Source organism: Mesoplodon densirostris, chromosome 18 (assembly GCF_025265405.1).
Source record: "Mesoplodon densirostris isolate mMesDen1 chromosome 18, mMesDen1 primary haplotype, whole genome shotgun sequence".
NCBI lineage: Eukaryota > Metazoa > Chordata > Mammalia > Artiodactyla > Ziphiidae > Mesoplodon > Mesoplodon densirostris.
In genome coordinates, this window is record NC_082678.1 from 64,705,959 (window position 1) to 64,726,867 (window position 20,909).

General features: G+C 37.0%; 1 protein-coding gene across 1 annotated transcript in view; it reads left to right on the top strand.

The window, feature by feature from the left end:
• CA10 (carbonic anhydrase 10) overlaps positions 1-20,909 on the top strand; it is a 524,382-nt gene that overhangs the window by 145,492 nt on the left and 357,981 nt on the right. The window contains exon 3 of the mRNA XM_060081980.1: positions 8,990-9,132. Within this exon, the coding sequence (XP_059937963.1) occupies positions 8,990-9,132 (143 nt within the window). The remainder of the gene's footprint in view (positions 1-8,989; positions 9,133-20,909) is intronic.

Here is a 20,909-nt window from a genome sequence, read left to right on the forward strand (position 1 = left end):
GTTTATAGCATGTGACAGAGGGCTAATATTTCTAGAATTCAAATGATAGTTAAAAGTCATATGAAAAACACAAATAACCCAGGGAAAAATACATGAAGAATAGGATCAGAAGAGAAATGCAAATAGCTAATGAGCATATGAGAAGATACTCAACCGTGGCAGTAGTTAAGAAATGGAAATTAAATCAGTGAAATCCCATCTTTCCTATTAGATTGCCATAAGTAAACAAACAAACAAATAAATAAATAACATTCAGTGCTATAGAGATTATGGGGAAGTGGACATACCACACATAGCTGATAGGAGCATAAATATTTATAGACACTGCCAGTATCTTTTAAAGTAACCTGGCTGCATCTATTAAAATAAAGCATGTACATACCTTCACTACACAATACTACTAGTATGAAAAGTATATGTTTGAGACTATTTATTGCAGCATTGATTTTCATGGTAAAATAAGATGGAAACAATCTTAATGTCTTCATTTAGGAAATGGTTTAGAAAAGTACAGTGCATTCAAACTATGGAAGCTCTGTAGCCTTACACATGAATGAGTAGCTCTATGAAGGACTGACATAGAGGACATTCATGGTATATTGTTACTTGAAACAAAAACTACTTTTATAAATAGAACTTCTCTATGTGTATAGGTACTTGAATGTGTTTGTATGAGCATAGTGAAAGATGTTGAATGATGCCTAATAAAGTGTTCACACCAATTACCTCATGGATGTCATTGGAAGGAAGGAGGGTGAGATGATTACCTCTTGCTTTATATGCCTGTGTATTGTTTCACATGTTACCACACATGCATTACTTTGCTTCCTTTGTCTGTCTTGTTATTTCTTTGTTTTGGAGAAAAGAACTGATTTCAAATTCCAGTCCCTCTACTTACTGGCCAAGTGACCTTGGAAAGTCATATAACCTCTTTAAGTCTTATTTTTCTCATCTACAAAGTAACAGTAATATTATCTCACAGAATTGTGGGTAGGATTAAGCAAGATAAGATATGTCAAGTTCCTAGCACAGAGGTTATGGTGACTGATCAGCAAATGAAAACTACCCCTTGCTTCCTTTCACTTCACCCTCTGTTGATGTGCTTGCAAGGATGCAAGCCAGTTCGCATATTAGAACCAATCCCAAACAGGAGGATGAAGCTGCTATACAAACAAATAATCCACCAACTTCCAAAAGCTAAATTAAAATTATTTTCTTTGTAGATAAAACCATCCTGGATGACCCATATCACTGCTAACTCCCTCCATTCATCCAGACATTGAGAGTTATAGATCCAATAAATAATTTCACGTTTCATTAAAAGTATGAAATTGAAAGACCAATCCTATGCCCTAGACTGCTCCCTGCTCTGACTTCAGGTTGGGTTGTGTGGGCATATGAAACCTTTCTCTCTTCCTTATCCTGCCTGGAACCTTTACCCTTTTCATCTCTGGAATGTTATGGTGGTGGGATCACAGAGCTGGTGGCCACACCATTCCCCAACATCCCCTCACGGGACTCCTTCTCCAACATTCATTGAATACTTATTATAGAAATGACACTATGCTAGACATTTTATAAGCATATTCTCACTTATCTTCCCAACAACTCTGTGAAGTATCATCTTCATTTTACAGATGGAAAAACTAAGGCTATAGAAGTTTAACCCCCTGCTCAAGGTTGCATGGTAAGGATATGATAGCTCATGGTCTTTCTCCTATGTAATACAAACTCTCCCAGTTGGGGAAGTCAGAAGATCCAGTGGCTTAAAATCTCCCTGCATAAAAGTTATTCAAATTCCAGCAATAATTTGTCTCAGTTTCTAGAAAAACTTTAGTCTTTTAACTAGTTATAATACTTGTATGGCTTGTAGTTTCTATTCATACTTTCAGGATGAATTCAAACGTCTCCTCTGCTAGGAAGGCTGATGCCATCACTTGAGGAAAGGGTCAGGGTCAATTTACTCCCCTGTCTCCATTTAGACTTTAATATTCACACACCTTACTTATAACTCATGTTTTATTATAGCATGATTTGTTAGCTTGCCTGTCTTCCCACAATTAGAGGTCTTCATTAGAGTGGGAGCATTAAAAAAAATCTGGCTCATAGGAGATATTCCATTAATTATTTTTAGGTGAATGCACAAATTAATTACTATGTATTAAGTAGGATATTTCCAACCCTTTAGAGATTCCCAAGTGAGAGAATGGGAAGCCCTAGTTAGAAGCCCTCCATGTAATATGAATCAGAGTCCCAGCAATGGAAGAGGAATTGCAGCAAAGGAGTTATTCAAAGCCAGTTCCCCCTTGATATAAATTTGAAATCAGAAAGGGGCAAAAATCCTGCAGCAGTGAGTGTTTCAAACATGCTCATTAATAATGGCTCAAAGTGGAGATTTATTAGAGTTGAGAATAGGGAAAAGGACAGTAAATCAGCTCTGGTAGGGAAAAGAGCAAGGAAAAGATATGAGTTCTTATTTTAAATGTATTAATATGCTTTATAACCCTACAGTAGAGATGGCTATATTGAAGCAGAAGCCTTTATTTGTAAGGATTGAATTCACTGAAAATATGTTTTATGCCAGTATTCATTTTCCCAACTTGCAATTGCTTTCCTTTGGCCGAAAAGTTGGGAACTTAGTTTATTGCTTGAAAGCTAGCAAATATTGCCTTAGCTGAATCTCTTCATGAAAATATTCCTTGCTTCAAATGATTACTTGTAGTGCACTAGTTGCATCATAGGAAAATGCTATTTTATTGGAACATATGTTGAAGAGAATAGTTTTTAAAACATTCAATTAGTTGTGCCTTTGAGATAGAATTTAAACAAACCCAAAGCAATAGGATTAAATTCTCATAAAAACCCGACTGTTGCCTAGAAACCAATCCTTCTCCTACTCAAACTACTCCAAGGGTAATCAAGCTCACTTTTGACTGTATTCCAACCAAGGCTTTTAATTCATAAACCAGACCATGGTACTTTCTTGCCCCAAATTCTCAGTTGCTTTCTAATACATTAGAGTAAAATGCAAGTTCCTGTCCCTGGTATACCTGGCCAACCTCATCTCATCTCACTTTTTTTCTCATCTGGCTCATCTAGTTCAGGTTAACTTTCTTCCTCTCCACTCCTTGAACACATCAGGCTCTTCTCTGCCAAGACCTGCTCCTCTCCTCTTCTTTGGACACCCTCTCCCCTGCCACTCTTCAGAAGCAACTCCTCTCAGTCCTTCCAGGGTTTGTTAGATGTCACCTCCAGAGGAATTATTCCTGGCCGTTCTACCTAGGTTATCTCCCTAATCCATACTATATTCTGTAGTTCATTACTGTTTTAATTGTTTCTACAGCATACTTGCAAATAGTTCTAATTACATAGATATGCATATATAAACTTGGAGATAAACACTATCCCTCATATTCCCTACTAGACTGCAAAATCTATGAGAGCAGGAACCATATCTGTTTTATTAATTACTGACTACCCAGAACTGATGGCAGTGCCTGGCACATAGAGTAGGTCCTCAGTAAATATTTGCTGCACGAATTCTCAGTGTCAAGCCTAATGTCTGGCACATAATAGGCTGTCAATAAACACTTGTTGAGTTTATCTTGTTTCCATAGGATTTAGCAAGTCACATAAATTGCATAAATTAATTCCAAGTGTCAAACTCCTTGCCATAACAGCATGGTCTCTGCAAATTCTGCTGAGATGACAAATGACAATTCAGGACAAACGAACAAGAAGGATGTCTAAAAGCTCAGACTGACTTTGGAGCATTTTCTATAGGATACAAATGTCATCGAGACAATTTTTAACTCGGTATCAAACTTGATCCCTCTAGTTCATTGCTCTCTCAAACTATTTCTTATTTTATTTATTTGTTTGTTTGTTTGCGGTACACTGGCCTCTCACTGTTGTGGCCTCTTCCGTTGCGGAGCACAGGTTCCGGACGTGCAGGTTCAGCGGCCATGGCTCACGGGCCCAGCTGCTCTACAGCATGTGGGGTCTTCCTGGACCGGGGCATGAACCCGTGTCCCCTGCATCGGCAGGTGGAATCTCAACCACTGCACCGCCAGGGAAGCCCCATCAAACTCTTTCTTATTTTAGTAGGAGCTTTTTTGGTTTTGTCTGAGGGTTATCATGTGTTAATAAACCAAACTTGAGCTTTTTGTTTCACTGGTTTTTGAATAAGCAACTGATAGGTTTTGAATTTTCCAAGGCTCATGTTTTAAGTAACTGAAATCAGTCACTGAGCATTTTCATAGCTCACTGGACCCAGAGCCAAGAGACCATTGGGTTTTGTAATTTATGGTCACAATGACAGCATTGCCACAGGGAAATGTTTTGGCTAGATAACACATAGCTGTGATGCAGCAGTTAAGTTCCATTGTTTAGGCTCTGTGAAAATTAATTTGCAAAAATATCCAAGTCAGGTGTCTATTTTAGGTTATATGTAAATTATAAGATTGTGTGAAAAGGATTCTAGAGATGGTACCATTCAAACATTTCAGACCAGTTGTTTACTAATTAGAGTAATTCTCACTCAATTTTACTTTTTCACATTTTTTTTCTCAACAGTACGTTGTATCAGTCAAGCTAGAAAAAGACACTGCATTAGCTCGTAAACCATAACTGATGCTTTAAAAAAAATGACAGAAAATTTAAAAATTTGATTTATTGGGACAACCATGGGAATTAAGAGAAAAATAATTCAGCAATGATTCTCTAAATTTGGAAATAGAAGCAGTGTCATAGCATTCTACAATGCCACTTCTGTTCCCAGGGGTGACATGGGGAGTTTATAAACCTGAAGGATCAGAAATATGGAGCATAGTTTCGTATTAGAAACATGGGGATAACAGAGTTCTGCACAAATCCAGAGGGAGAGTTTCTTACTCTAAATCTTGAAGCCTTAGTTCATTTGTCCAGCCTTGCTCTGAAGGTAAAGTGTACTGGCTCACTCCCATGATCTAATAAGTATGGACACCCGATGCTTCTGTTTCCACAGCCTTCCTCCTATAGCATTTCCCTAGAACCTAGATTACATGATATTTGTAGACCTATTCCTGGTCCCTTTTGGCATCTAAGGTCCCTGGACTAGCTTTGACACCTTAATTATTGTCTCAATACATAACAATGATTCTAAGAGCATTGACTTCTTTCATCTGGACTAGAACCTTGCCTAGCCCAGCTCTTCATGAGCAGTCATCCCCATTAACTCTCCTTGAGGCTCTGCAGATGAGACACAAACACATCTTATCTTGCCTGAATTGAAGCCTTGTTTCTACCCAGCTATAGTTTAATGGCTTTTTAAAAATCCTAACTTTATTTGGGATGATTGATATTTAAAGCAGTTTGATTTAAACCTTTGCACTTGAAATTTATTTTAACTGGAGACTAAGCATTAATGTTACTCTTGATTTACCAAAAGAGAAATGGTAGCAAAAGTCTTACAATGGCCATAACAACAATTTAACTCTGAAACTCTGACTCTAATAACCTGCTCATGTATGAAGCCTACTGGGTGGAAGGGATTTAGAGCACTGTGAGTCTTGAGACCAGTCTTTACTCTGTCCTTCCCTTCCTCTCCCTGGCTGTGTGGCCTTGGGTTGAGGACTTTATCTGCCTTTATGGCCTTAATTTTGTTTATTCATTTAGATTAGATGACCACTAAGGTGGCTTCTATTTCTGAAAGACTATTAATTTACGGATGATTTAAAGTGAACAATCCAGTGATGAATAAACTTTGATACCTCTTCAGGAGTGGAGCTAATGAGGGTCACAGATTAGCAAGGAAGAGTGTTTCTCAGTTAACCCTCAATTGTCAAAGCAGGTGGTTAGAACAAGACACACAGGCCTCGATAGTGAAGTGGGTATAGAAAACCCTGAAACTATTTGTCATAAAGAGTGCCATGCCCTTGGGGCCTCCCTGGTGGCGCAGTGGTTGAGAGTCCGCCTGCCGATGCAGGGGATACGGGTTTGTGCCCCGATCTGGGAGGATCCCATATGCCGCGGAGCGGCTGGGCCCGTGAGCCATGGCCGCTGGGCCTGCGCATCCGGAGCCTGTGCTCCGCAACGGGAGAGGCCACAACAGTGAGAGGCCCGCATACCGCAAAAAGAAAAAAAAAAACAAAAAAACAAAGAGTGCCATGCCCAATAAAAACAAATCATACGTTCACATAACATTTTTGCTGTTTGTGTTTTTATAGGGGTAATTTTGGGGTGTGAAGTTTATTTGTAAAGCACAGAAGCATCTACCCACCCATGTTGCCATATAACATCATTCTGGTAATCCATTTATAAGATTTGATTATTTTTGTTAATAATTGTCATGGGAGTATATGAAATGCAATATGTATCGTCTCTTACTATGTTTATTATGAATCTGCCTTCCTGGGAAGGTCCCCCAGGACATCGTAGATGGCCTGATTGTCAAAGAGGTTCTTGTCTCACAGGATTTTAAAGATAAAGGGGGCTGTATTAGTTTCCTATTGTGGCTGTGAGAAATAATAACAACTTAGTGACTTAAAACAACACAAATTTATTATCTTAGAGTTCTGGAGGTGAGAAGTCTGAAATGAGTCTCATGGGGTTAAAATCAGTGTCAGCAGGCTGGTGTTCCTTTTGGAGGTTCTAGGGGAAGAATCTGTTGCTTTGCCTATTCCAGGTGGTAGAGGCCGCCTGCATTCCTTAGCTCATGTCCCCTTCCTCCATCTTCAAAGCCAGTATCTTCTGTCCTCTCTGACCTCTCTTTCCATCCTTAAATATCTTCTCTATGTCTGTGATCCTTCTACACCTCTCTCATAAAAAAAGACCCTTGTAATTATGTTGGGTCCAGGTAATCCAGGATAATCTACTCATCTCAAGATCCTTAATTTAGTAATTTCTGTCCAGTACTTTTACAATGTAAGGTAACACATTCACAGGTTCTGGTGTTAGGATGTGGACATCTTTGGAGGGGGCCATTATTCAGCCTACAACAGAGGCCATAGAGACCAACCAAGGCCCAAGAAATAAATGACTATCTAAGAGCACACAGATAATTTGTGGCAGTGCCATGACTGTATCCCTGGCAACCTCACATCTGCCATGTTTATGTGCATCACTGAAAATCAAAGGTAAGAACATGCACTGATGGAGGCTTTATTTTTATAATAAACTTGAAATGATTGAAGAATAATTATAAAATTGAGTCAGTGATTTTAAAAGAGCGTTTTAGAGATGATAGAAGTTTATGTTTTTTAAATACATTATTAATGCAAGACCTTCCTTAAATATTATAATTTTGTTAGGTCATGGTATCTTCTAAAGATAAAGTGACTTGCAGAGATAAAATAGCTTAAATAATGATGGGAAATGAAAGTGCCAAGGAAGCACATGTACATATTCTTCTATCTATTTCCCCTTCCCCTCCTCCTCCTTCTCTTTCTCTCTCTGTAACCCTGGCCATTGCTGCCATTTTGAAAATCTGTTATAGCTGGAAAGTCAATTCAAACTTTTTAATTAAAAGGGGTGGATCTACCAGAGGCTTATTGCCAAGGGGTTAAGACAAATTAGGTTATTTGTCATATTTCACAATGAAGCCCACCTTATTTTGGTGTTGAAACATTCTTCTAAGACTCTAAGGAACTTGTTTTTATCACTTCTGCCCAATAATTGGCTGTAACAATTAAAAGGGTTATAGAATTTTGAATTTAGATGGGACTAGACATACCATCCAGTCAAAAACTTCTCTCTTTCGTAGTATCTTTGACAGGTATTTGCCATACACCTCTCTTGCTTCAGTTTTCTCCATCCATGACATGGGAAGGAATAATGGCTGCTGTAATTTAAAGGTTGTATTAACTTTGAGTTCCTGAGAGGACACGTACATTTGAGAGGGTTGTGACTTTATCGTTAGGCTCATCTTCTGTAGGAATCACTCCCTGTTTCCACTTCCACTGCTGCAGGCTTTGGTGCCCTTCATCTAGAGTTTCATATACACTTGACTTAACCTCATACTGTACCCCACCCCCAGTATGGTAATTGTTCTTACATGCATCTGCCTTCTTCAAAATTCAACCTAGCCCAGTGCTGGACATGCAATAGGAGCTCAATGGACTACTGATGGATGCTGTGGATGGATGATTGAATGGTGATCATACAATCTCAGAGGCATATAAAGGACACATGGATCTAAAGTCTCAATAAAGATACTGAGGGGTCAGGAAAATGTTGAAGATATAGTCGCTGATCTTCACTGATGTAAAATTAGTAGGTTGGCTACCCCACTGCTCTGCTAACTTTTTTAAACAGAAGAAAATAGGACTGGAAATTGTCCAGAAATTTATTTTAATAGATTATTTAATGTGACACTGAAAATGAGTGGATGATTTCCCTTCATATATTTGCACTCAGCACTCAATGCCATCTTTTTCTGCTTATCAATGAACACATTCTTCAGCTGATGGTACATTAAGTCAACTTGCCAAGTTCCTGTCTGGCATTGATTGGGGGTCATAAAATAATTCACTCCCTCAGTATGGTCTTGACAACAAGCAGAATAAATGCCTTATATATGTTGAATGCTACTTCTTTGAAAAGTTTATAAAACTTTATATCTAGAACAAGGTTGATTCCCATATAATTCCTGCCAAACAGAAAATCAGAGCATCAACTCAGGAGCTGCTATATATTTAGTGTACCTCAATATGAAAAGATGATGTGGCTGGACTATGCCATCTTCTTATTAAGTCATTAATGCTAGCTATACCTATCAAAGAGGCCACAGAGTCAATGGGTCAAAAACAAAATAATCTGATCTTAAGACATCATGAAGGTAAGAGTTAGAGAAATTGACCAAGATTCAGGACAGGAAACTGCCATAACAACACCCAAGGATCTCTATGTGTGGGAAACATTGGGTGGCTCTCTTTGATTTTATGACTTCTGTGCCATAGCTCTTTTTACATTGTTTCCCCGGCCTGATTCTAAAATTTCTTTCTGTTTCTAGTTCCTTCTTTCTGGGGATTGGTGAACTCAGCTTGGAATCTTTGCTCTGTGGGGAAACGGCAGTCGCCAATCAATATAGAGACTAGTCACATGATCTTTGACCCCTTTCTGACGCCCCTTCGCATCAACACTGGGGGCAGGAAGGTAAGTAGCCATGTTGCTTCCATCATGAAGTTGAGGACAGGGAGAGATGCTGATTCTGAAAGCCAGCCTTCCAGTCCTTGGTCTCTGTGATGAGTTTGTCTTTCCACCCAGGAGTAATATCACAGACCTCAGGCCTATTGCCAGCAAATATAATTATGTGTAAATCATGCTTTTTCTCTCTACCTAGTCAAACCCTCATGCTTCTAATTACTTCTTTGTATTCCCTGGATGTTGCCTGAAGTCCTATCCCTTGGTAGCTTATGAAAGAAAGTCAGAAAACAGCATTGCCTCCCCTGCATATCATGCTGGGAAAATTCTTCCTCTCAGAAACCTCTTTACTGGGGCTTCTTTTAACCTCAACAAAGTGAAAAAAAAAATTAACAAAAGTAAAATCAGACATTTATCATCCTGGAAGGAAAAACAAACAAAAATCACGTTAGATGATTTATAAGAAAATCAGTAATTAATTTTACTATGGCTTGCTGGCTAAGAATCATAGCTCCTGCACAGAAATGCTGAACTATGCTTCCCGATTCTCACATCAGCATCCCTTCTTCCCTCTCCTTCCCCCATAATGAGCTCCTCCTTAATTTGTGGCAGAGCATAATGTCCGTGGGGTTTCCTCATCACTGGAATCTAGAGGTTTTGTTTTTTTTCTGGTTATCTCTAGTTATCTACCCTTACTGTTGAGTAGATTGTTGAAGGTGGAAAAAACACACACAGAAAATTGTGTTTGAACGTGATTTAGCTGTTGTGAACTCAAGAGGAATGGAAAATCATTTGTGTGCAAGAAACTGGGGTTAAAATTTGGATAAATTTCACTACTGCTGGTGGCTGATTCTCCAGGGGTTGGGCTCCTTGGGCTCTGCTTTCTACTCCCCTTATGCAGTCTGTTCACCTTAATTACCACAAGTTTGTAAGTAATCTTTTCACCTTCTGATATATTGTATTTTTTTCTTATCACATAATTTTCACACACTCACTGAAAAATCTAATGACCCATCAAAATTTTGTTAGTGACTTTGATTCTGGTCACAAGGCAAGTTTTAAAGGATCTTGCATGTGATTGAGACTATTTAGCTAAGTAGTGTTTATGTGCTGTTTTAATATTACTTAGGAAGCACTTTTGTAAAAAGGTCCTATATAAGTTCATGACGTTTATTATTCTGATTGTATAGAAAACTAACCTACCTTAATTATTGTTCCAATTGCAGTTTTATTTTACAAACCCTAAAAGGAACTTGACTTGGGTTCTACATATACCTCTCTTTAAAATGTTGAATCATTCAAATCAAGTCATGAGCATGTATAGGTTCACTGACCAGTATATAAAAAGGGCAAATTGCAATTTTGAGCATGCAATCACTCTTTCTTTCTTGGAGAGAGTGATGGAGGACATAACTGTATTCTGGGCAAACTGAGAAATGAAAAAAAGTAAACACACACAAAGCAGAAGGAAAGCTGGTACCTGAATTTCAGAAATTACCTGAAAGATGGCCATCAAGGCTGAAGAACAGACCTAAGAGGAGTTGATGAGGATATAAGGATGGAAGAAAAATGTAGAGGCGAGATCCTGAGGCCACGTTAAGGAACTGGATTTTTTCTTGAGTATGACAAGGATTTAAAGCCTTATTAGGTAAAAAATACATAGGGAGTGGGATGGAAAATGTAGCAAGATAACACAAACAGTGAATATACAAGTTTCATTTTCCATCAGACCATCTTAGAGGAAAATCTTGATGTGAAAGAAATAAAAAAAAAAACTAATTCAGGAAAGCTTCTCTCTAAAATTTATTGGGAAAGAAGAGAATGAGAGATAGCTGGAGTTAAAAATCATTCATAAGTTATGCTATCTTTTGGTGTTTTTTTGTTGTTATGTGATTTTAAAAAATATATTTTCAATTTAGTAAAGTATACCTGATCCAAATCAATTTTCAAATGCTTTGGAGTTTGGAATTTTGGAAACATTTACTTTTGATGGTGTAAATATTTATATCTGGCATGCTTTGTGTTGTCAGCTGTTTGAAGATCTGAGAACTGTTGGATGATTTCCTTTGCATTTGTGAAAGGTGGAAAATATAAAATATAGATTGTAATTGGATTAACTAACTGGTAATGTAATGCCTAAACTTGATAGACAATAGCTAAATCATGTTTGCAATCTATTAAAAGATGGTGTTTAATTAATTGGAGATTTATTTTGGAAGAAAGGATTCAAATCACTGGCTCTGAATTTAATTTTTCCTTGAAGAAATGTGTATCCAATTTAAAAGGTTTAAAAACCTCTCTGCAAGATTGGAAGGTTTTGTAGAATTTGGGGAAGCTGCCACATTTTGAAGTCTGAGATCAGCTGGGTATCAACATGTTAAATGCGTCCCAGTCATTATGTGTTTTATGTCACATTTGTATCCATGGGCATTATTCCTGCTCATTGCTAAATGTACCTTATTTACAAACACACGAAGCAGCTCTGCTGCAGTACCTCACTGTGTTACTGTGTTTGTTTGAACATATTTCACTTGGCATAGAGCTCAGATGATGAATTACAGGTTTTGTTTGTTTGTTTGTTTGTTTGCTTTAGCATGAGGTATGGCTGAAATTCGATGTGAACACAAGAATACAAAGGGTAATAATAGATGAGAATCAAAACCTATGATGTCTTGGATATTTATTTTACAGCCAATGTGGTTTCTTTTACCTTTTAAGATGCTTATTTACAATGATAATTTTTAAGCAATGTGTGTTTTTTCTTGAAGAAGAGTACTTTTTATCCAGTTGTTCATATCTGACACATAGGACAAAATCCAAAATAAGTGTACTTTCAAACAACACTCACATATTGTTGCATTGCATATGGATATAAGAATCCTACTTTGGGAGAAATGTGGCCAAGACAGAGGAGTAGGAAGACCTTGAGCTTACTTCTTGCCATGGGCACACCAAAATTACAATCATTTACAGAGCAACTATCTACAAGAACAACCTCAAGACTAGCTGAAAGATTTTCCACAACTAAAGTTATAAAGAAGGAACTGCAATGAGTTGGGTAGGAGTGGTGGAGACATAATATAGTCAAGACCCACACCCCTGTGTAGGTAACCCATAAATGGGAGGACAATAATAAATGCAGAGGTTCTCCCCAAGGAGAAAGGGAACAAAGCCCCACATTAGGCTCCCTAGATAAGGAGTCCTGCAGCAGGAAGATGAGCCCCCAAAATGTCTGGCTTTGATGGTCAGCAAGGCTGACATATTGAGAGAGTTGGAAGGCTTTAGGAAATAGAGATTCTGCTCTTAAAGGGTGCACACAAAATCTCACATGCTAAGGGACCCAGGGCAGAATCAGTAATTTGAAAGTATCCCGGATCACACCCACCTGCAGATTTTGGAGAGCTTCTCAGAGAGGCAGAAGGAAATTGGGACCCACCTTGGAGACACAGACACTGGTGGCAGTGCCTGGGAGCTTGTTATACCTCAAGGACACTGGTGCTGGCAAGCACCATTTTACAGTCTTCTTTCTATCCTATTAGTGTCTGGGACTCACACACCAACCAGTGGACCAGCACCACCCCCAGACCATCTCAGACACCACAGCCAGCTGCCCCAGGACCTGGCTTAGACCACCAGAAGTACAACACCATCCCAGGGAACCCCCTAACCCTGCAACCAGCTGTACTGGGAACTGGCCTAACCCACCAGTGAGCCAGCAGCCACCATGTGAAGCAGAGCCTGGTGGCCACCAGGCAGAATGCAACCCCACCTACCAGCATTCCCACAGTAGTCGGTCCTGTCACAACAGAAAGGCCCATGCAGCCCACATAGGGGGCATTCCTAGAGCATATAGCTCTGGTGACCAGAAGAGAGTGTGCTGGTAGGCTCTGTAGGACCTCTCCTACATGAGCCCACTTCTCCAGAATCAGGAAATATAACCAAATTGCCTAATGTTGGATATAAATACAGATAATAGTCAAAATGAGGAGACAGAGAAATATGTACCAGAGAAGGAACAAAACAAAACATCAGGAAAAAATTTTAACAAAATGGAGGTAAGCAATCTGCCCAATAAAGAGTTCAATGTAATAATCATCAAGATGCTCAGTGACAGGCTTCCCTGGTGGCGCAGTGGTTGAGAGTCTGCCTGCCAATGCAGGGGACATGGGTTTGTGCCCCGGTCCGGGAAGATCCCACATGCCATGGAGCAGCTGGGCCTGTGAGCCATGGCCGCTGAACCTGCATATCCGGAGCCTGTGCTCTGCAAGGGGAGAGGCCACAACAGTGAGAGTCCCACATACCACACACACACACACAAAAAGATGCTCAGTGAACTCAGGAGAAGAAGGGATGGACACAGTGAGAAATGTAACAGAATTAGAAAATATAAAGTGCCAAACAGAGCTGAAGAATCAGTAATTTAAATTTAAAAATACACTAGAAGGAATCATGGTCAATTAAATGATACAGAGGGATGGATCAGCAAACTGGAAAAGAGCAGTAGGAATCACCCTAACAGAACGGAAAAAAAGAAAAGACTTTTATAAAATGAAGATAGTTTGAGGCATCTGAGACAATATCAAGCACACTAATATTTACATTGTAGGGGTCCCATAGAAGAATAGAGAAAGAAAGGGTCAGATAAATTATTTGAAGACATAATAATTGAAAACTTCCCTAACCTGGGAAAGGAAACTGACATCCAGGTCCAAGAAGCACAGAGAGTCCCAAAGAAGATAAAGCCAAAGAGGGCCACACTAAGACATTGTAGTTAAAATAGGAAGAATTAAAGATAAAGAGAGAATATTAAAAGCAACAAGATAAAAGCAACCAATTACATACAGTGGACCTCCCATAAGTCTATCAGCTGACTTTTCAGCAGAAACTTTGCAGGCCAGAAGGGAGTGGCACAATATATTCAAAGTGATGAAAGGAAAAAACCTACAACCAAGAATACTCTACCCAGCAAGGCTATCATTTAGATTTGAAGGAGGCATAAAGAGTTTTAGAAACAAGAAAAACTAAAAGAGTTCAGCATGACTAACTGGATTCATAAGAAATGTTAAAGGGACTTATCTAAGTGGAAAAGAAAAGGTCACAATTAAAAATATGAAAATTGCAGAAGGAAAAATCTCATTGGTAAAAACAAATATACTGTAAAGATAATAGATCAACCACTTATAAAGCTAGAAGGAAGGTTAAAAGACAAAAGTAAAATTACTTATATCCACAATAAATAGTTAAGGAATACACAAAACAGAAAGATATAAAATAGGAGGTAAAAAAATTAAACATGGAGCGGGGGAGTAAAAATGCAAGGTTGTTAAAATACACTTGAACATAAAATAATCATGCATTGCTATATATTTGGTTGACCAAAAAATTCATTCATGTTTTTCCATAAATTGATAGCAGATACACACAAAAAGAGAAAGGAATCCAAACATAGCACTAAAGATAGTCATCAACTCACAAGGGAAGAGATCAAAAGAAGAAAGGAACAAAAAAGAACTACAGAAGTAAACCCCAGAACAATTAACAAAATGGTGATAAGTGCATACTTAACAATAATTACTTTAAAGGTAAATGCACTAAGTGTTCCAATTAGAAGACATATAGTGGGTAAAGGGATAAAAAAGAAGGCCCATATATATGATGCCTACAAGAGACTTACCTCAGATTTAAAGACATACACAGACCGAAAATGAGGGATGGAAAAAGATATTCCATGCAAATGGAAATGAAAAGAAAGCAGGGATGAAGACACTTATATCAGACAGAACAGAGTTTATAACAGAGACTGTAACAAGAGACAAAGAAGGACATTATATAATGATCAAGAGATAAATCAATGAAGCAAATATAACAGTTTTAAATATATATGTTCCTAACATAGATAAGAGTACCTCAATACATAAAGCAAATATACACAGACATAAATGGAGAAATTGACAGTAACTCAATAATAGTAGGGGACTATAACACCCTGCTTACATCAATGGACAGATCATCCAGATGGAAAATCAGTAACACTGGACTTAAACAACACATTACAAAAAATAGTATTAAAAGATAGATACAGAACACTTCATCTAAAAGTAGCATAATACACATTCTCTTCAAATGCATACGGAGCATTATCCAGGATAGATCACATGCTAGGCCACAAAACAAATTTCAAAAATTTAAAGTTTGAAATCACGTCAAGCATCATTTCTGACCAAAAGTGTTTGAGACTACAGATCAATTAAAAGGGAAAAAACTTCAAAAACCACAAACATGAGGAGTTTAAACAATGTGGTACTAAACAACTGATGGGTTACTGAACAAATCAGTGGAAATTTAAAAAATACCTGAAGACACATGAAAATGGAAGCACATAGTCCAAAATCTATGAGATACAGCAAAAGCAGGTCTAAGAGGGAAGTTTGTAGTGATACAGGCCTACCCCAAGAAAAAGTTTAAATAAACCATCCACCTGTACACTAAAGGAACTAGAAAAAAAAACAAAAACCCCAATGTTAGTAGAAGGAAAGAAATAATAATGATCAGAGCAGAAATAAATTTATAAGAAACAAACAAACAAACAAAACAATAGAAAAGAGCAATAAAATTAAGAAATGGTTCTTTGAAAAGATAAACAAAACTGATAAATGTTAGTGAGACTCGTCAAGAAAGCAAGAGAGAGGAGCCAAATCAATAAAATCAGAAGGGAAAGGGGAGAAGTTACAACTGATACCACAGATATACAAAGACTCATAAGAAAACATTATAAACAATTATATGCCAATAAAATAGACAATCTAGAAAAAATGGGTAAATTCCTAGAAATGTACAATCTCCCAGACGAATTAGGAAGAAATAGAAAATATGAACAGACTGAATACCAGTAATAAAATTGAATCAGTAGTCAAACAACTTCCAACAAAAAAAGTCTAGGACCGGATGGCTTCACAGGTGAATTCTCTCAAATATTTAAAGAAGAGTTAACAATGATCTTTTTCAAACTATTAGAAAATAATTGAAGAGAAAGGAAGGCCTTTGAAATCACTCTATGAGGCCAACATCACCCTGATACAAAAAGCAGACAAAGACACCACAAAAAAAGAAAATTAGAATCAAATAGCACTGCTGAAAATTGTTGGAAAATTCCTCAAAAAAATATTAGCAAACCAATTCAGCAGTATATTGAAAGGATCATACACCATGATCAAGTGGGCTCTATCCCAGGGATGCAAGAATGCTTTCAATATCTGTAAATTAATCATCATGATACACTACACTAAGAAAAGGAAGAATAAAAACTCATATGATCATCTTAATCGATGCAAGAAAAGCTTTTGACAAAATTCAACAACAATTTATGAGAAAAACTCTCAACAAAGTGAATATAAAGGGAATATACCTCAACATAATAAGGGCCATATATGACAAGACCGCAGCTAACATCACAGTGAATGGTGGAAAGCTGAAAGCATTTCCTGTAAGATTAGGAAATAGACAAGGATGCCCTCTCTCACCACAGTATTGGAAGTTCTAGCCACAACAATCAGACAAGAACAATAAATAAGGAATCCAAATTGGAAAGGAAGAAGTAAAACCGTCACTTTTTGCAGATGACATGATAGTATATAGAGGTAATCCTAAAGACACCAACAAAGAATATGAAAACTACTAAATGAATTCAGTAAAGATCTAAGATATAAGATCAATATACTAAAATCTGTCACATTTCTATATACTAACAACAAATTATCAGAAAGAGAAATTAAGAAAACAACCCCATTTACAATTGTATGAAAAAATAAAATGCCTAAGAATAAATCTAACCAAGAAGGGAAAAGACCTGCACTAGGAACACTGTAAGACATTAATTGAAGATGACACAAACAAATGGAAAAATATATTCAAGGACTGGAAGAATTAACACTGTTATAATGACTATTTTACCTAAGCAACCTACAGATTCAATGCAATCTCTATCAAAATACTAATGGCATTTTTTTCACAGAACCAGAACAAATAATTTATTCTAAAATTTGTATGGAAACACAAATGTCCTCAAATAGGCAAAACCATCTTGAGAAAGAAGAACAAAGCAGGAGGTTTCACACTCCCTGATTTCCATCCATTTCACAAACCTATGGTATTTAGAACAGTATGGTACTGGCACAAAAACAGACACATTAATGAATGGGACAGAATAGATAGCCTAGAAATAAACCCACACACCTAAGGTCAATTAATCTATGGCAAAGGAGACAAGAATACACTATGGAGTAAAGACAGCCTCTTCAATAAATGGCATTGGGAAAACTGGACAGCTCCATACAAGAGAATCAAAGTAAACTACTTTCTCTCACCAAATACAAAATAAACTAAAAATGGATTAAAGACCTAATGTAAGATCAGAAAGCATAAAACTCCTAGAAGAGTTTGTAGGCAATATACTCTTTGACATTAGCCTTAGCAATATATACATATTTTTGGATATATCTCCTTAGGCAAAAGAAACAAAAGCAAAAATAAACAAATGGGACTATGTGAAACTAAATATATTTTGCATAGAAAAGAATACTATTAACAAAATGAAAAGGCCACTTACTGAATGGGAGAAGATATTTACATATGATATATCTGATAAGAATTAATATTCACAATATACAAAGCACTCATAGAATTCAACATCAAAAAAACCAACAATCCAATTTTTTAAAAAATGGTCAGAGGACCTGAATAGACATTTTTCCCAAGAAGACATACAGGTGGCCAACGGACACATGAAAAGATACTCAACGTCGCTAATCATCAGGGAAAAGCAAATTAAAACCACAATTCCACTTCTGGGTATTTTTCCAAAGAAAACAAAAAATACTAATTTGAAAAGATATATGCACCTTTTTGTTTATTGCAGCATTATTTACAATAATCATGATATTGAAGCAACCTAAGTGCTCATCTATAGATATACAGATAAAGAAGATAAAGTATATATGTACAATGGAAAACCATAAAAAAAAATGAAATCCTGCCATTTGCAACAACATTGATGCACCTAGAGGGTATTATGCTAAGTAAGTCAAACAGAAAAAGACATATACCATATGATTTCACTTATATGCGGAATCTAAAAACAAAAGAAATGAACAAACCCCCCAAAAAAGGAAACAACAACAACAAAAAAAAAAAAACTAGAAAAAAACGGAGCAGACATATAGATACAGAGAACAAATTGCTGGTTACCAGAGAACAAACTGGTGGAGGGATGAGTGAAATAGGTGAGGGAGATTCAAGGTACAAAATTTCAATTACAAAATAAATGAATCATAGAATGAAATGTATAGCATGGGAAATATATTCAATTATATTTTAATACCTTTGTATGGTGACTGATGCTAACTAGACATATCAAGGTGATTTTTTTTTTTTAATGTATTGAAACATCAAATCAATATGTTGTACACCTGAAACTAACATAATGTAAGTCTATTTTACCTCAATTCAAAAACAAAAAAAAGTATGTAGACACTGGGGGGAAATGCATCAAAAATGCTAATGATGTGCAGCTCAATAGCAAAAAAACAAACAACCCAATCCAAAAATGGGCAGAAGACCTAAATAGACATTTCTCCACAAAAGATATACAGACAGCCAACAAACACATGAAAGGATGCTCAACATCTTTACTCATTAGAGAAATGCAAATCAAAACTACAATGAGATATCATCTCACACCAGTCAGAATGGCCATCATCAAAAAATCTAGAAACAATAAATGCTGGAGAGGGTGTGGAAAAAAGGGAACACTCTTGCACTGCTGGTGGGAATGTGAATTGGTACAGCCACTATGGAGAACGGTATGGAGGTTCCTTAAAAAACTACAAATAGAACTACCATATGACCCAGCAATCCCACTACTGGGCATATACCCTGAGAAAACCATAATTCAAAAAGAGACATGTACCAAAATGTTCATAGCAGCCCTATTTACAATAGCCCGGAGATGGAAACAACCTAAGTGTCCATCATCGGATGAATGGATAAAGAAGATGTGGCACATATATACAATGGAATATTACTCAGCCATAAAAAGAAATGAAATTGAGCTATTTGTAATGAGGTGGATGGACCTAGAGTCTGTCCTACAGAGTGAAGTAAGTCAGAAAGAGAAAGACAAATACTGTATGCTGACACATATATATGGAATTTAAGAAAAAAATGTCATCAAGAACATAGGGGTAAGACAGGAATAAAGACACAGACCTACTAGAGCATGGACTTGAGGATATGGGGAGGGGGAAGGGTAAGCTGTGACAAAGTGAAAGAGCGGCATGGACATATATACACTACCAAACGTAAGGTAGATAGCTAGTGGGAAGCAGCCGCATAGCACAGGGAGATCAGCTCGGTTCTTTGTGACCGCCTGGAGGGGTGGGATAGGGAGGGTGGGAGGGAGACGCAAAAGGGAGGGGATATGGGAACATATGTATATGTATAACTGATTAAATTTGTAAAATAAAAAAAATTTAAAAAAAAAATGCTAATGATGTTTGTCTCTGGGGGGTGTGGGGATTATAGGTGATAATTAGTTTTTGCCTTTTACTTCTGTATACGCTTGTTGTCTTCAATGAAAATGTATTGTTTGTAAAATTAGAAAGAAAACAATAAATGTTATTAAAAATTTAAAAAGCAAACATAGATATAAAGAAGTTAAATGGGAGTTACTGAATTAAATAACTATTTAGCCATAATTGTGGAATACGGAAGCAGTGAAATAAGTAACTGTCAAATCAGTCACATTGGCACTATATTTTCCCAAACTAATTTTTATTTTGTACTGGGGTATAGATGATTTAAAATGTGTTAATTTCAGATGTACAGCAAAGTGATTGTTATACATATACATATATCCATTCTTTCTCAGATTCTTTTCCTTTATAGGTTATTAGAGATTATTGAGTAGAGTTCACTGTGCTTCACAGTAGGTCCTTGTTGGTTATCTATTTTATAATATAGTAGTGTGTATATGTTAATCCCAAACTCCTAATTTATTCCTCCCCACACATTTCCACTTTGGTAACCATAAATTTGTATTTGAAGTCTGTTAGTTTGGTTCTGTTTTGTAAATAAGTTCATTTGTACCATTTATTTTTTAGATTCCACATATAAGTGACATGACATTTGTCTTTCTCTGTCTGACTTACTTCACTTAATATAATAATCTCTAGTTCCATCCATGTTGCTGCATATGGCATTATTTTGTTCCTTTTTATGGTTGAGCAATATTCCATTGTATATATTTATACAACATCTTCCTTATCCAGTTGTCTGTCAATGGGCATTTAAGTTGCCTCCATATCTTGGCTATTGTAAATAGTGCTGCAATGAACATTAGGGTGCATGTATATTTTCAAATTATGGTTTTCTCTGGATTGATGGCCAGGAGTGGAAATGCTGAAGAATATGGTAGCTCTGTCCTTAGTTTCCTATGGAACCTCCATGCTGTTCTCCATAGTGAGTGTACCAATTTACATTCCCATCAAAAGTATAGGAGGGTTCCCTTTTCTTCACACCCTCTCCAGCATTTATTATTTATAGATTTTTTCATAATGGCCGTTGTGCCCAGTGTGAGGAGATACCTCATTTTAGTTTTGATTTGCATTTCTCTAATAATTAGTGATGTTGAGCATCCTTTCATGTGCTTCTTGGCTATCTGAATGCCTTCTTTGGAGAGACATTTATTTAGATCTTCTGCCCATTTTTGGATTGGGTTGTTTGTTTGTTTGTTT